This window comes from Parambassis ranga, chromosome 1 (assembly GCF_900634625.1).
Source record: "Parambassis ranga chromosome 1, fParRan2.1, whole genome shotgun sequence".
Taxonomy (NCBI): domain Eukaryota; kingdom Metazoa; phylum Chordata; class Actinopteri; family Ambassidae; genus Parambassis; species Parambassis ranga.
Window position 1 is genome coordinate 2,597,417 of NC_041022.1, and position 17,280 is coordinate 2,614,696.

The 17,280-nt window shown below is 43.8% G+C and overlaps 2 protein-coding genes and 1 long non-coding RNA gene across 4 annotated transcripts in view; 2 read left to right on the forward strand and 1 right to left on the reverse strand.

Annotated features, from left to right (window-relative positions):
* LOC114441207 (uncharacterized) lies at positions 1-3,199 on the reverse strand. The gene is made up of 4 exons (XR_003671251.1): positions 3,083-3,199; positions 2,828-2,893; positions 205-330; positions 1-110 (listed from the first exon to the last, which is right to left on the reverse strand). It is a non-coding gene; the product is annotated as an uncharacterized LOC114441207 (long non-coding RNA).
* Positions 108-1,629, forward strand: LOC114441067 (myeloid-associated differentiation marker homolog). Its single transcript, XM_028413864.1, has one exon. It carries the CDS (start codon positions 512-514, stop codon positions 1,391-1,393), a length of 882 nt encoding a protein of 293 aa, XP_028269665.1. The 5' UTR covers positions 108-511; the 3' UTR covers positions 1,394-1,629.
* The window catches only part of LOC114440946 (testis-expressed protein 2-like), a 26,145-nt gene continuing 11,456 nt past the window's right edge, over positions 2,592-17,280 (forward strand). For both annotated transcript variants that reach the window (XM_028413666.1, XM_028413745.1), the window contains exons 1-3: positions 2,592-2,637; positions 3,130-3,222; positions 14,855-16,406. In XM_028413666.1, the coding sequence (XP_028269467.1) occupies positions 14,880-16,406 (1,527 nt within the window). In that variant the 5' untranslated portion in view covers positions 2,592-2,637; positions 3,130-3,222; positions 14,855-14,879. The remainder of the gene's footprint in view (positions 2,638-3,129; positions 3,223-14,854; positions 16,407-17,280) is intronic.

Sequence of the window (17,280 nt, forward strand, 5' to 3'; positions counted from 1 at the left end):
TCCGAGAGTGGAGCAGATTCAAACCAACATCCTCAAAAAAAAAAACCACCTTGTATTAACACAGACGCACAGCTTCACACTCTGCCTCTGTCATGTCTGTGAGTTTATTACTGCAGAAAAAGGAACAGCGTTTTATGAGAATCGACGGTGGGAGGAAGATGGCTTTGTTTGCACTTGCTTTTTATTGTGGTCATTTGCACCTACCTTCAGTGAGACTGAAAGTGCACTGCTGCAACCTCAAAAAGGAAGTAGGCGCGGTCGACTTTGACAGCAACAGTGCCTCAAAGTGTATTCCAGTAGGTGAAGTTGTGCTCTGAATGTAAGATGAAGCTGAAGAACAGAAGACAGAAAAAGGACAGTTTTGTGTTTTTTAAGATTTGTTTGAGCTGAGACATTTTTCAAAACTCAAGATCAGCTGAACATTTTGGGATTTATACTGTTTGGACAAGATTTCTTTGAAACAAAACAAAAGGAAGCGAGTGCCGGATACCTCACGACCAAGACCGTGACGATGCCTGTGATTGTTCTGGAGGCCAAGGACTTCACCAGCCCCCTCTTCCTGATGCGGACCTGTGCGGTCCTGTCCAGCTGCACAGCCTTCAGCCTTGTGGCCTCGCAGCAAAGTGTCCTGGAGCCAGAGTCCAATACGTTCAGGGTCTTCTGTATGTTCACCTGGTGCTTCTTCTTCATCCTCACCCTCCTCATCCACATTCTGAGCATCATCCAGTTTCACAGCCTCATCCCGATATCCTGGAAGAACCTGGTGATAACGGTGGCGGTGTTAGGAGGCCTGATGAGCTTCAGTGCCTCTGTGCTTTTCCCTTGGAATGTCATGGACCGTCAGAAAGTGACGCCGCGCTGTGTGGCGGCTGCCGTGGCCTCCTGTCTCACCGTCCTGGCCTACGCCTCGGAGTCCTGCGTGCTCTGTATCCAACCTCATGAGCAAAGAGGCTACATGGGCAGCACGCCTGGCCTCCTCAAGATACTCCAGCTGTGGGGCGGCTGTCAGATGATTCCCCTGATTGTGGACGTGGCCCACGGACTGCATGGAGTACACGCGTGGCAGCTCTGGGCATCTGGTGCGTCATACAGCGTCTGTGTGCTCTTGTCTTTCGTCACCCTGGTAGTAATACTCGGTGACCTTGCAGGGCGATGCCTCCTGCCTTTCGACAGATTTTTGGCTGGCTTCAGCCTGATTGGGGTGTTGCTCTACATGTTGGCCACAGTGATTTGTTTTACCAAAATACTGCAGCTGAGGAACCCGGGACAAAGTTCCCCAAAAATTGGAGAGCTATTTATTATGGAAACTGTGGTATCTAGTGTAACACTGCTGGCTTACACAGTGGACCTTGCCTTCTCCATTAAGCAGCTGTGTGACAGAAGCCACATGTGAACTCTTAGCATGTAAACCATCAAATTGATCAAATTGAAAGGATTGTTTATATCAAATGTTTAAATCAAAAAACTGACCAGCATGACAACACTGGAGTGTTCTAACCCCTACACGTGTCTTATGTGACAGATGTATTGGAGTAGACACCTTTTTAATAATATATTGCAGTGGATGCTGAGGGGCACTCATTGTAATTATGTCATTATTAACTGAAAAATACAAACTATTGACTAACTACTGACTAAACATTTTAAACTATATACATATAATAAATGCTTTCTTTTATTACTGAAACTTGTTTTTTAATATCTTTTAAGATCTGTTGCCATTTACCAACACTAGGTGGCAACACTACATTAGTATGTATCCACCTTTTATAAGTCACAGGATTGAGTTCTCACTGTTGTCCTACACCAGGAACACATTCAATATTTATTTAAATATAATAAGTTATTGTTATATTATTTTTCTTAATTATAAAATCTCAAATCCAAGGCTTATTTTGGTGTCTGTTTTTAACTGTTCAGTATAACCTATGTGCACTCAGTGTTTCAAGTTTAATGTAAATGATTTTACATCTATGATAATAATAATAATAATAATAATAATAATAATAATAATAATAATAATACAATGATGGGGCTACATGTATGAGATTAAAAAAACAATAATAATTAATTGTAATAATACAATGATGGTGCTACATATAGAGATTAAAAGCTGTATTTAACCATGTAAATATGTAAAACTAGGACAAAAATCCTCAGGTTTATTTTCTAGAAAATACCATGTAATTTAAACACATTTAATTTACATTAAAAAATTTATATATAATAATATTTTTTTATATAATTTTTATATTTGTCCTGCACTAAAAAAAAGCCTAAATACATAAATAAAAATAGTAAAACAGGACGCAGCATGACACTATCTTACATTTTACACTGTTTACCTTCTCACATCTGCCTCATCTGCTCTAGGCCTGAGTAGCAGAAGTTGCAGAACAATCGATCGAGCCCATATCAGCCGGTTCATCCGCCTTCTCGGTTTCGATTGCTTTGGCCTTGGCAGTCTCCAGCCGTTTTTTCTTTAAGGAACTGAGTCCAGTTAGTCAACAGGCTGAGCGAGGAAACGAGCTGTTGAAACAACTTGGTACGTGGAACTGACAGCACAAAGGTTTCAATCCTTCCTAAAGTTTCAATTAGTTCGCTGTATCCAGACAAACATGAAGCCGCCCACACACGGTAAGCTAGCTTCTCTGTTTGTTTTTTTAAAAAGCAGTCTGCGAGTTTGTTGGGATAACCTCGACCAACGTCGGACTTCAAAACAAACCCGTCAAGCACTTTGAAACAAGCTAATTTTACTTTTCCAACCAAGTCGCTGTGTAATGGTTGATATTTAAGCTAATAACAGTGCATACAAGTGTCACTTCACCTTGTTGTTAGCTTGTTGTCTGACTTGCATCACAAGACAAGCTGGTTTCACTGCTCCGTGTCAGGTCTGCTAATAAGAAGTAAAACTGTAAGACACTTAAAACATTAGCTGAACAATTAGCATCGAGCATTTTTAATGCTAAATCCTGCTGGGAGAGCTCTTTATTCACCCATATGGTGAAGTTCCAGCCCATAAACAGTGCAAACAAAGGCCCGCACACCAGGCTTAGACTGCGTTCATAATGTTGTTTCTTACACATGTAGTGATTTCTGCATTTCTCTTGCTGGTGATGTGTTTCTCAGAAGCCTCCTGAGCATCATGGACATGTGAAACCTGACTCTGCAGCAGGCAGATGCAAGCCCCAGGCTGGATTTGGATGGCACTGAGGATACAAGGTAAGCACTTAGCCAGTAAATTTGAACTCAGTATTGATCTGTTTCCTGAGCTACAAATGACCTCAGCTGGGCGGGCGGGGGGCAAAGTCTAAGGTGGATGCAGAGAGATAGAGGAAGGACAAACACAGCTGTGAATTATGAAACCTGCACTCCGATGCTTCCAGAGAGAAAACAGCTGTCACACTCCGCAAAGAAAAAATGTCAAAATAAGGTGTTTTTCTCTCCACGCCTCCTGAGAAAACATGTTTGCCATCTATGTTAATATGCAAGTGCGTATTTGCTCTCCTGAGACCTGTCAACCTGTTTCCTCCTCAAGCACACAAATATCACAAAACCTATTTTATTTTCTGCAAAAAAAAGTGAAGATTATATAGAGAGAAACACACTCCGGGGCTAGAACAGAGGTGTGTAACCTGTTTCTTTGCACACATTGACACCTGAAGGTGTATTTATAATGTTAACGAACCTGCTGTGGGTTTAATCGGTTTATTGTAGTCTGTTATGGGGCTATAAAGTGCCTCTGAGATGTTGTTATATTGATGATTTATTAAAGGCTGCTGCTGTGTGAAAAGCAATACACACAGTTTTATCCTCAGGCTCATGGCAAAGACTAACGGAACATGTTGGGTTTCTGAAATTAAATGTTTGTCTTTCTCTTAATTCTCATTATAATTTAGCCCAACATCCTTGTTCTAGTTCTGTTAGATATTCTCTTTATAATCAATGGTTTGTGTTTTTACTAAAACTAAAAGCTTGTGCTGTGGAGTCCGTGGGTTATGCAGCCGTGAAGGTCAGATATGAGACATTTGACCACACTTGAGACATAAAACTGGAGGAATGTGCCACATCTGGATGGAGAATTTGTGCTTTGTGGTTTTCCAAAAACATTATTATTATTATTATTATTATTATTATTATTATTATGAGCAAAAGAAGAGATATGCATCTGGTTTGGAAGTGTGTGAAGAACCCAATATGTACCACTAGGGGTGTAAGAAAAAATCGATTCTGTGAAATATCGCGATATTTAATTTGGAAATACTGGTATCGATTTTTTGTATTACTACTATTACTAGTATTCAGATGAGGCTTTCCAAACAAGCCATCGCAATATACCCCGCCTTTGTTACAGTATCGGGATATATATCGTGTATCGTATTGTATCGTATCGCCAGATTCTTGCCAATACACAGCCCTATGTACCACAGAAACATTAGTTTAAATTACAATTTTGGATGATTAATTATGGCCTATACATGTTAGCAGTAGATTAAATGCATGGATTTATTGTTTTGTCCTAATAATATTTTGTCAAAATAAGACCACAATTTATTATTTTAATAGATATTCTCGAATTATATGGAGGGGAAAAAAAGCCTGTCATGGCATAGTCACTGCTTTGATAGCTGATACGATACAAACAATATCAAGTGTTGATTACATAGACATGTTTTTGTAGGGGATGAAAATAATGCATAGGATCATGAGAGAGAGAGAGAGAGGGAGGGAAAGGCGTCATTTTTGTTGTTAAAAGTAAAAAAAAAAAACAGCATTCTGACACCTGTGAGAAGCAGGAAGAGGATTAGGGTCGAAGCAGCAGGTGCAGTGAAAGGAGATATCACACTCTGACAGGTTTCTGCAGCACAGCCGGCAGCATATCTAAATGGTTTGGAGAGGATCAGGTCTTCATTTCCTGTCTCTAAAAATGTGTTTGCTGGGTGATCATCACCGTTCAGAATCACCATGGTTGAGTTTCACACTAGTCATGGGTCTTTGTGCTCTGCAGGCCAAACGGCTCCGTCTGCTCCCTCTGTAATGCAGTAAAACAGGTAGCGGCAGTACTTTAGGATCTTTTTTTTTTCTGTGTCATATACAAGCAGCATGTGCTGCTTATCGTAGTCGGTGCAGGCGTTGACCTACACCCACGCTGACTGTACATCTTGACTCACTTTGTGGCTTTCCCACCACGTCTAACCTCTTTTAAAGCTGACCTACCTGTTGCCCTTTGCACGCTGACACAGAGTTTTTACCACTGTGCCTGTGTATAAAAATAAAAAGGCGGCCTGCAGGTTATACTTTCCATGGTGATATTATCTGGATCAATAAAGCAGGGAAGTTTTGTGTAATTCATGAGGAGTTTGCTCTCTGTCATCTGCTCGCCTTGTGTGGCGTTTGGCTCTTAAACATGTCGTGGGTTTCAGGCTCCAGACTCCAGGCTTATTTGAAAACCTCCTCTTCTAACAGCATGACTTTTTAATTTAGTTAATAAGCGGTGGTTAGTGCCTTGCTTCGGGGGCTAACTTGCTCGCTGCCTTTGATGCCTTAGATGACTTCATTAGTCTGTTCATAGCCTTCACAAAGAGGGAACTTAGACAACCTTTAAACAATGCAAAGGCATTATGGTCAGATTATTGTCATGTGATTATGAGATTGTAGGCAACGGTGTTTTTTGTTGCACCAATGTTCGAGCCTTTGCTGGACATGTGATCTCAGGGTGTGTCTTTGTTTTTGTAGTTACTGTGACCCCAGTCACAGTGTGACCCTTTTCCAGGTGATCCAAAAAAGACTTCACCTTAAAGTGCACCTCACTGATTTGGAGGCTTTGGCTAGTTTCTTCTGGTTTGGAGACCCAGATCTCGTCCATAGTTACAAACTGCTGCAGTAAAATCTCTCAGGATCCACCACAGATTGTACCAGATTGTCTCTTGAATTTGACTCTGAGGAAGTTGTAGGGCCCTTCATCTGGTAGCTCGGTCATTTGTAGGTGGATAACGGCACTGGCACATTCCTGGAGATGGACACCTACTGAGTCGGTGTGCTATTAGATCTTGTTAGTGTCCTCCTGTGTAGTGACAGCCTTCCAAGATGGATGCAGACTCCACATTTGTCTACACCATGCTGGAATAAGGAGCACCCTCTGGTAGTGCTGCTGTCACCACGTCCTTGTGGTTGACAGGACAGCAGTGTAACTAGCATCAGTGTGCTTCGTCTATAATAAGGCGCTGCCACTCAGACTAGACGATAGGTGTGTTGTTATGTTGCCAAGCATCGCTTCCCCTGAGCTCCCTCCTGTTTTGTGAAGGCGCCGTTGTTACCGACAGGTGCTGCTCCCTGTCTTGTCCAGCCACCGAAATAATGACCATTACCGAGATGTCAGGAGAATCATGTCAGACTGCCAGCCGGCACTGATTCCAGGCCTGTGACGCCACCGTTCATCCCACTGCCACCTTCATCATAATCACTTGTTACCACAGGAAAGAGAGAGAGAGAGGCAAGGTGTGGGGAGGTGTATAAATATAGCCCGTCTATAAATACAGCTTCAGAGTTTCTCACATGAATCCGAGACATAATTCAGAAAGCTTCAGTGCGTTCTGTATGAGAGCAGAGAGAAACGGAGACAGCTTCAGTGATTTCATTGGCAGCTTTTAATTTGAGCCCAGAGGAATAGTGCAGCTGTCTGTTATGAGATTAAAGGCGCTCCTTTTTTTTACAGTCTTTCACCATTTCAGCCTCCACCGAGCGGCTCTCACACATGAAAACAATCCCGTCTTTTGTTATTACAGTTTGGCTGAGAAGTGCTTGGTGTAATTCCTTTCACTTTGCCCAACACTGATAACATTAAACGTACACTTATAGCATTCCAAGGTTCCATTTGGCTTATTATCAGCCATCAGCAAACTACTCCCGCTAAAAGAAAAATACATTTGGTTATATTTATAAATATATAACGATGAAGGAACTGCTAAATCATCAGTGTTGTGCTCACTGAATGTGCAGGCTTGCGGTCTTTAGTCTTATTTACGTGTGCCTCGGAAGTCTGCTGCTGTGGAACTGTAGTGAGTAGCGTGAAATGTAATTACCGCAGACAGATCAGACAGAGGTGTGGTGAATGAAGTCAGAAATACAGAAATAAATCCACAGCCTCATTCTGCAGGGAGAAGAACCTCCTCCAGAGGCTCATCCTGCTCACACAGCCTCATAAATGCTGCTGCAATTGTCTGTTTTACGTTTTACGTGTGTTTGGGAAGACTTATGAATGCATTATGTTGACTTTTGGCAAGTGGTAGGAACTATTTGGGGAAACAGAGGAGTCTTTGTGGAAGCAAAGCAGGAGGTTGGTGCTGCACCCTCCTGGGTTTGACCAGATGCAGCCAGCTGTGCAGACGGTTTCCTCAAAGGCCTGGATGCAGACAGTGGCTTGGCTTACTGCACCGTTCCCACGTCCTCTTTTAGGCTATGTTAGTGTAGTTTGACTGTATTTTAAGATAAATCTACATTTATATTTTCTACTTGTGCTAATGCGGTTTACGTCACCATGGTTGTTTTTTTCTCAGAAATATGAGCCATGACTAAACTGTGCAGTAGGTCAGCAGCTTATGAAAGGAGTCCTGTTTTGCCTTGATAGCCTGTGTGCAAAACAGTATTACATGGCTGACCTCTTGAGCTCAATAAACTTACCTCAATTCTTCTTTAACTGCTGCACATGTGACTTGTTGCATCAGGGTTACTGCTCACAGCATGGAGGTTAATAGGTGCACTACTAATGAAGGACTTTCCTGCACTGTTAAAAAAAGTCTGATTTATGACACACTGCTGCAGCCCAGCAGTTCATTCACAAATAATGAGGCCTTGTTGATAAGCTTAAGCGGTTAAGCGTGGAGTGCATTAATTAACACGAGCAGTGTCTGGGTTCACGGTTCAAAACAAGCTGCACCAGAGGGCTGTATTTGAAGTGATGGTGTTCGTCTGCCTGGTTGTGTAAAAGCAGCCTGAGTGTATTGTGAAAACTGACCGTCCTCTCTCTGTGTTTGTTAGTTAAAGCAGGACTTTTTACTTCCTTCTCTCAGTCAACGCTCTTGTCACATGCTCACCCCCACGGGCCAGTGTGCTCTCACTGTTTTGGGCCACAACAGCTGATCCGTTGCAGGCAGTCATTGAGCAACAAGGCTGCTCTGATTATTATTGGGAAAACAAGCATTACCTCTGTAATCTGAATTATCTGTAGCTTCAGAGTGTGGTCACTCTTGCAGGTATCTATCTGTATCGGCTGCGTATTCTGTCATGTGCAGAACCCCCCCCCCCCCCCCCCCGCCTTGTTTGTGTATAAAGGAACAGTGCAACTGAAACAAACTGGTTTGTTTATAGATTAGCACAGACACCTTTGTTGTCCTTCTGAGGAGCAGGAGCTTGTCAAACAGCTTATTGCACAGGTTAGTCATTGGATGATTCCCACACAGCTCTGGTACCATTTCTTCTTGTGTTGTTCAGCTGATGGCCGACAAGAAGCTACATTAGCTCAACGGCATGTCCAGTGTTTCAGAGCGGTGTTATGTGAGGGTACAGTAATGCAACCGTGAAATCTTTGGCATGCTAACCTTTACATGGACATCGAAGTGTAATGGCGTACCTGCACACTGCACACTCAAGGTATGTTTTATAATCTTTCATAGGATGAATAGTCTGTGCATACATGGGGAGAGCGTTTACTTTCTGTTGTTGTCATTGGTTTCTTAACAGTGATGTCATGGGACATAAACTTCATACCTGTAAGGAATCTATCTTATATAGTTAATGTAGTTAGTTCCAAAAAGCAATAACATAATCATATTTCTGTCAGTACACATCCTGCTGGTTACTGGTGTTATACTGGCTCCTGGCAGAGGAATGCTGGGAGAGAGAGTCGATACCCGCAGTGAGCTCACTGGCAGCGTTTCCATCTCTGCCTGTCTCACCAGTTTGTCAGCGTTCTTGGAACACTTTCAGTTTTGTCGGGCAGCCATTGTTTGGTTGTTTCCAGAACAAGAAAACTTAAAAGGACTTTGTGGAAAAGATGAACCTGTTTATCACTCCTGTCAGTGGTGGAGGCGTGAACATGGACGCACAGCCACATGAGGCGGCACACTGAGGTGATTTTTACAGTTCTACAGAGCCATTTTCCAGAAATATATTGATTTCTGCAGTGTTGCACTTAGGGTAGAAGAGAGTGACAACCAGCCAATACTCCGCGCAGGGTCCACCCGGAGGATTGGCTGATGTTTTTAGTGTTTTATAGCTTCCACAGATGATTCATATTCTTCGTTTTAATGTGAAACTGCCGAACTAATCGACTGCTATCGGATTGTAAAGAGAAGTTACACTAATTTAACAAAAAGTGCATCAGAATCAAATCTCCTACCCGACCTTTAAAGTGGAAGTGGTTCTAGTCCCTTCGTAAACAACATGAGTGCTGTTCTGGGATTATAATATGTCTTCCTATTTTTTTTTTTTCATTTGGCGTCAGCCATTTGCGAGCATCCTCTTAATGCCACTGATGTCATCTGAAACAGCAGTGTGTGACATTTGAGATTCTCTGAGGGGGCTGGCATGCAGGGTTGATATGGTGACTTGCAAAAAATGGCCTCAGTGAACACTGGAAACACTGTGGGAAGCTTTTACTGGTTAATTTATGCTTTTAACCGTCACGTAAACAAATGATTAAAAAAAAACTACTCTGGGTTTGTTTCACTCTTTATGTAAACACATGAATATAGTTTATAATTGTGTAAAGAATACGATGTTCCATGAGTAGCCTCTCTTATCAGACAGCAGCAGGTTGTCTGTGGTTTGTGTCTGTTTATCCACAGCTTTTAGAGCTACAGCATCTCATCCAGCCACGTCCAAACCAAAGTGTAAAGTAGAAGCAGTGGTGATCTTACTAAAGGTTGTGATATGGGTCCAATCGATAAGAAGTTTCAGTAACTGTTCAAGGATCTAACTTGTTTATTTTGCACAATTTGCCTTCTGTTAAGGACATTTATCAGACTGTGCATAGCTCACCAAAGGCTTTATTTACTTTTTCACCAACCTGCTAACTCAGACTTGTGCCACTTTCACATGTGAGCTCCTCTGGAGTGCCTATTCGCTCAGACAACAGCAGACATGTTCTCACCTACTGGAAATACGTGAGATGATGGGTGGTGCTAATTTAAGGCCTGTTTTTTTTTTTTTTTTTAACGCTGATGTTAGTACTGCATGTTTATGGATGCTGTGTGCCGGGGAGATAGTAGGAGTGTTAGGTGTATTTTCGCCCGCCGGAAGTCTTTGCAGGTGGCAGGTGGTGTGATTATTAACAGAAACATCCCCCAAATCACCTCGATCAGCGTTTGTGTGTTTACATTCGGTGTGGGATCCATGAGCGTTATGAAGTCATAAATCAATATGTCACTTGACTTCTCTTATTCCTGACGTGTTGCAGTGTCTGAATGACACCCCGTATGGTATGAGGCAGGCTTCCTTCCTTACAGTCACATTTCTGTGATGTCATGCAGCAGGAGGTCAGAAACGCACTTAACCTCCCATGTATGACATTCCATTTTTACAACATCAGTCACTGTGTTCGGTTTAACCCCAGTTTCTTCTTTTTTTTTTGGATATTTATTTTCATTTCCTCCAGTTAGGAACTTCCCACATTTCCTGTCACGACATTGTGAAGTCACCAGAGACTGGCGGTTAACCCCTTCCTGAACTTTGTGGATATCGGCGTAGAGAACAGCGAGCGGTCGTTCGATGTGCAAACTTTAGGCTTATCAGGCAGCTGATTGGCTGTGTTACTGTTTGCAGCGTCACAATCATTGAGTATGACACATCGTGACCCCAGTCATTAATGTTTAAGCCCTTTTTATTGATACGCTAACCCTCAACCCTAGGTATGTGAACATAAAGCCATCGTGTGTGTGTGTGTTTGCTGGCCTCCACGTTTGTGTGGATTCATCTGAATTTTCTGTTTGGTCGACAGTAATCAGAGGGAGGAGGGATTTTAAATTGCATCTCTGGCTCGTTAAAGGTGTTCTCCAGTTCATTTTAACAACACATTCAATAAACAAATCCATGCTCAGCTACTCAGTCCCTGTAATAGCTCCAATGAGGCGCCTACTGCTACATAAAGTAGAAGCGAGGTGTGAGCATGTCCCTAATGAGAAGAAAACACGCGGGTTAATGAGGCTGGCTTGCTTCTGTAATTAGCTTCATCGGCGTCGATGGCAGGATTGCCTTCTGCGCTGTCCTCTAACACTAAATGTTCACTGGCTCAGAGGAAGACGCCGGGGACACAAGACAAACAGGAGTCTTCATTCTTAGAGTGGACACATACACTCAACAAAAATATAAACGCAACACTTTTGTTTTTGCTCCCATGTTTCATGAAATGGACTTGAAGATCTAAACTTCATTCCAGATACACAATATTACCATTCCTCTCAAACATTGTTCACAAATCTGTCTAAATGTGTCATAGTGAGCACTTCTGCTTTGCTGAGATAATCCATCCCACCTCACAGGTGTGCCACATCAAGATGCTGATCTGACATCATGATTAGTGCACAGGTGTACCTCAAACTGCCCACAATAAAAGGCCACCCTGAAATGTGCAGTTTTGTCTCACAGCAAAATGCCACAGATGCCACAAGCATTGAGGGAGCGTGCAATTGGCATGCTGACAGCAGGAATGTCAACCAGATCTGTTGCTCGTGCATTGAATGTTCATTTCTCCACCATAAGCCGTCTCCAAAGGCGTTTCAGAGAATATGGCAGTACATCCAACCGGCCTCACAACCGCAGACCACGAGTAACCACACCAGCCCAGGACCTCCACATCCAGCAGGTTCACCTCCGAGATCGTCTGAGACCAGCCACTCAGACAGCTGCTGAAACAATTGGTTTGCATAACTAAACAATTTCTGCACAAACTGTCAGAAACCGTCTCAGGGAAGCTCAACTGCATGCTCGTCGTCCTCATCGGGGTCTTAACCTGACTCCAGATCGTCGCCGTAACAGACTTGAGTGGGCAAATGCTCACATTCGATGGCGTCTAGCACGTTGGAGAGGTGTTCTCTTCACGGATGAATCTCGGTTTACATTGTTCAGGGCAGATGGCAGACAGCGTGTGTGGCGTCGTGTGGGTGAGCGCTTTGCTGATGTCAATGTTGTGGATCGAGTGGCCCGTGGTGGTGGTGGGGTCATGGTATGGGCAGGCATCTGTTATGGACGAAGAACACAGGTGCATTTTATTGATGGCATTTTGAATGCACAGAGATACCGTGATGAGATCCTGAGGCCCATTGTTGTGCCATACATCCATGAACATCACCTCATGTTTCAGCAAGATAATGCACGGCCCCATGTTGCAAGGATCTGTACACAATTCTTGGAAGCTGAAAATGTCCCAGTTCTCGCATGGCCAGCATACTCACCGGACATGTCACCCATTGAACATGTTTGGGATGTGCTTGACCGGCGTATACGACAGCGTGCACCAGTTCCCACTAATATCCAGCAACTTCGCACAGCCATTGAAGAGGAGTGGACCAACATTCCACAGGCCACAATAGACAATCTGATAAACTCTATGCGAAGAAGATGTGTTGCACTGCATGAGGCAAATGGTGGTCACACCAGATACTGACTGGTTCTGAGTCCCCAGACCGCCAATAAAGCAGAAACAAAATGCACATTTCAGGGTGGCCTTTTATTGTGGGCAGTTTGAGGTACACCTGTGCACTAATCATGATGTCAGATCAGCATCTTGATGTGGCACACCTGTGAGGTGGGATGGATTATCTCAGCAAAGCAGAAGTGCTCACTATCACACATTTAGACAGATTTGTGAACAATGTTTGAGAGGAATGGTAATATTGTGTATCTGGAATGAAGTTTAGATCTTCAAGTCCATCTCATGAAACATGGGAGCAAAAACAAAAGTGTTGCGTTTATATTTTTGTTGAGTGTACATGGATATGGAGGGGCCCGGTGTGTTTGTTTATTCTGTTTCCATAGAGTTTAATTACCACACACTCACACTCACATACCTTATCACTAATCCTAATGTACAAACACTGCTCGGTCTTATGTGGCTTGTATATTAAAATGAAATTCATGTCCATCTGACCGTTCGCTAGAATGGCCTCATTGTGTTGGTGCTGACCGAAAGGCCCGTAGAGACAGAGGTGGCTGGCAGACTGCCTGACTGGGTAACGAGCTCACTCGTGACCCATGTGACAATGAGTGGTAAAGTGAAGTCTGTGAATGAGTGAGCCAGCATGACCTCATGCCATCTCTGTGGGCCCAGCCAGGAACAAGAACACGGTGCCAAATGTCGACAAGGCATTACCGTATTTCTATTTTAAAGCAGCAGAGGACGTCTCACAGATGCAAACAGAGCCGGGCAGAAATGTCCTACTGTTTAAGTCATATGTCAAATATGTGTATGTTTTATCAGCGATGGCTATTCTACTGCTATTAATTTGATCCGTCTGATGTTATAAATATGCAGATATTATTCATTTATCATTTAACAAGTATGTTCAAAAATGTTGAACATACTTTTTGTGTATTTACCTCGAGGCCTTTTCCTTCATTTAGCCAGTAATCTTTGCTCAGGTTTGGTTCTTTGGGCTCAATGGATGTTTCCCAAACAACCCTAAAAGTAATTCACTTTGGATTCCGGCCAGATTTTTTAGGTTAAAACCTCCATGTGACACAGTTTAAAAAAATTCATCTACAGACGTGCTTACTACCACATGCGAGCTTTCAGTACTCCTCGGTGGTTTGCTGTGTTTTCTCTTTGATCCTTTTTTTGGTGACTGACAGATAACGAAGTATTGGCCTGTTCCTTCCACACTGTTTCCAACCAAAACACGTGATGCATCAGGTTAAAAAGAAGTTGTATGTGTCTGTTTGTGTGGCAGACGATGATCGGTATCATTATGTTATGTTACATCATTTCATTTCTAGCCTTCGCCTGATGTCAGTTGTTTTTGGGCGTGTGTTCTTATTACATGCCAAACAGTAATTAATGCAAGTATTAATACAACAGATTTGTCAGTACCACTTTAAATCCCTGTCCAACAATCACGTAAAGGATGTGGTTTGTTTCCACGAGGCTGCTACAGCATGCATGATTAGTTGTTTCCTGTTTCAGCCTCATCGTCTCTGGTCTTGATTGCTCCTGATTAGACTCTCTTTGATTTCCACTGAAGATGTGAGTGTTATTTTGTGTCAGCGGGTGGTGAGTTAGATTTGGGATTCTAATCATTTGGCATTAAGGTGCCTGATTGCTGCTGAACTGAGGTCAGGTGTGACCGAACAGGTCGAGCGAAACAATGCTTCATTTTTACCCACAAAGCTTCGCATGCAAATGTTTGACTAGAAACAGGAAGCAGGGTTAATAAGACGTACACAGTCTGGCCTAGATTAATGGTTAGTGATTGAATCATGTATTGACATCAGGACCTTCACCCCTCTTCACATTCCAGCAGGGCTTGCACAGGGTGGCACGGAGAGCTGTTGGCTTCTTGGTGTTTAAAGCTATATTTTTTTCTGACGTGCTAGCAAGAACCTTTACAGGAAAATGTGGACATTCAGCGTCTCGCAGGTCCCCTTTCCCCTGTGTGCTGGTGGGATTTGATCATGCAAAGACAAAGAGGTGTTCCCTTACCAGCTTCCCAGAGGAAAACTGTATACCGCATTACTGCATGCGTGTGTCTCTGAGGTGTTCCTGCTAGATTTGTGAAATAAATCCTCACATCTTTCCTGCTATTGTTTTGAAATCATTCATTTTTAGCCCTAATTCGGTGAAATCTCCTTTCTTTCCGTGCAGACTGCGGCTCAGTGGGAGTACTGAAATGACCAGCCAGCATCCCAGCCATGCAAACAGCACTCACGCCACAGACAAACAGCCACCCAAGCTCCATGTCCACCGATCACTGTCAAAGGAGTCCATTACCATCCACTTCTCAGCTTTTGGGAAGGAGGAAGAAGAGGAGGAAGAAGAGCTGTGCAGTACAACTGTCTCGTCCACCCCAGCTGCTCAGGAAGACTCAAATATTGTGACAGCCTTGGAAGCAAGCGAGGAGATGTTTGAAGGGCTGCCACTGGAAGATGCAGCTGGGGACGGTGTCAGTGCTGAATCATCTCCCGTTTCTAGACATCACACTAACAGTTCTCCCACACAAACTCTGTCTTCACATGTTTCCGAGCAAAAACCTCCCAGTTCCTCACCGATTAAATCTCTGAGCTTCCCCTCCAGTGACAAACCTTTTCTCAGCAGCTTGGTGAAGTCTCTCTCCTCCGATGTGGAGTCTCGTGAAGGGAGCTCCTCCGTTCCTGCCCCTCCGTTGGTGAGGCACAGGCACCTCATGAAGTCTCTCGTCAAATCTTTATCTTCAGACACATCCCAGGACTCGTCTTCCTCCTCCTCCTCTTCCTCCTCCTTCACACCCTACCGTCTTCCAGATTCCCGTCTCAACCTGCAACTCTTTAAGCAGTTCACACAGTCCCGGATGCCGTCTGCCGCCACGTCCTCAGCCAGTGACTCTAAAACCGCCCCCTCCTCGCCGCTAACCTCACCAGACAACCGCAGCTTCTTCAAAGTCTCCGAAGTGGAGGCACGAATCGAAGACACCAAACGACGTCTCTCTGAAGTCATCTCTGAACCGCTCCAGCTGCTGAGTAAGATCATGGATGAAAAGAGCAGCAGCTTGGTGAGCAGCAGCATTTATCGGCCCAAAGTGCTCTCCGCTAGCGCCTCGGAGCTTTCAAACATCACTTCTATCAATGGACACGTGGAGAGCAACAACAATTACTGCATCAAGGAGGAAGAAGGAGGCGACTGGGAAGCTGACAGCCACAACAGCGGGGGCTCCGCCACAGCCGAGTCACCTGTCAGCGTCTCTGCTGACGCTAAGAGTCCCAACAAACCGTCTGTACTTTCCATGTCGTTAGACAAATGCTCCATGTCCGCCCTGGCAAAACAAGAGGATGAGGACTTCTGCATCCTGTACAGTGAGGACTTTTACATGGAGGGCGATGGCGTTGACAGGACTGAGAATGCAGGTCCTGGTAGTCAAACTAAAGTGCCACTAAGTGGTAGTACTGAACCATACAGTGATGATAAGCCTGAAAGTACTGAGCCGGTGCCAAGTGTCCCACACTATACTCTCATCATCCTCACTGTGCTGGTCTATGGGTATTTTATGTTACCTCTGCCTAGTTACGTAGGAGGAATGCTGCTTGGGATTGGACTGGGGTTTCTCTTAGCCATTGGTGTCGTGTGGCTGACGGGACCAAAACCTTCAGGAGGGGACTTCAGACATTCCAGACATCACAGGAGGCTGACCAGGTTGGACATCAAGGAACCAGAAATCTACAAGGTCAGTCGATATCTTCCTGCTTCATATCAGACGTGTTGTTTTTTTGCTGTGGGTTTCTCCTTCTGTATTTTGGCTGTTAAAGGTCGGGTAGGAGGTTTCATTCTGATGCACTTTTTGTTAAATTAGTGTAACTTCTCTTCACAATCCGATAGCAACCGATTAGTTCGGCAGTTTCGCTTTAAAACGAAGAATATGAATCATCTGAAGCTATAAAACACTAAAAACATCAGCCAATCCTCCGGGTGGACCCTGCGCGGAGTATTGGCTGGTTGTCACTCTCTTCCTGCTCTGTGCACCAGAGAGGTACGTGCATGATGGCCGAAGCCACAGACCGCAGCTCGTCTTCAGGTGATGCGCGTCCATGTGATTGGGAGGCGTGGCTTCAGGGTGAGCTCCGAGAGAAAGGGGCGTGTGTTTACTTTCCAAATCTGGCTGACTCTCACTGAGTTTTCAAAATCTCCTACCCTACCTTTTAAGAAATAAAACACATCACACGGCTTAAGGTTTTTAAGATAAGCCCCGCCTATCATCCAAAACCGACTGGTGGGGAATTCCAGGCTTTTATTTTAGGCCATCTGTGGGTGATACATGACTAAATTGTCATTAATGAACACGCAGATGTACTTGAACCTTCAAGATGCATTTTTTGATGAGCTGTAGAGAGACGTCACAGGATGGCCAGACCTGTCTCCTCTACACTTCTCATGAACCAAAACACGAGGCTGTAAACATGTTTATTGCTGCTGTGAAGTCGGTCCTCATAGACACAGAGGCCTGTGGGGGATTGACTCACTTTTGGAGCCACTGTTTGATTAGATGAGACATCAATAAAAAAAGTAAAGATAATAAATTAACCTATTAATGATGTACCACA

What these genes read in the sequence shown, in the direction of transcription:
- LOC114441067 (XM_028413864.1), top strand. Translation starts at nt 512, where the DNA reads ATGCCTGTGATTGTTCTGGAGGCCAAGGACTTCACCAGCCCCCTCTTC.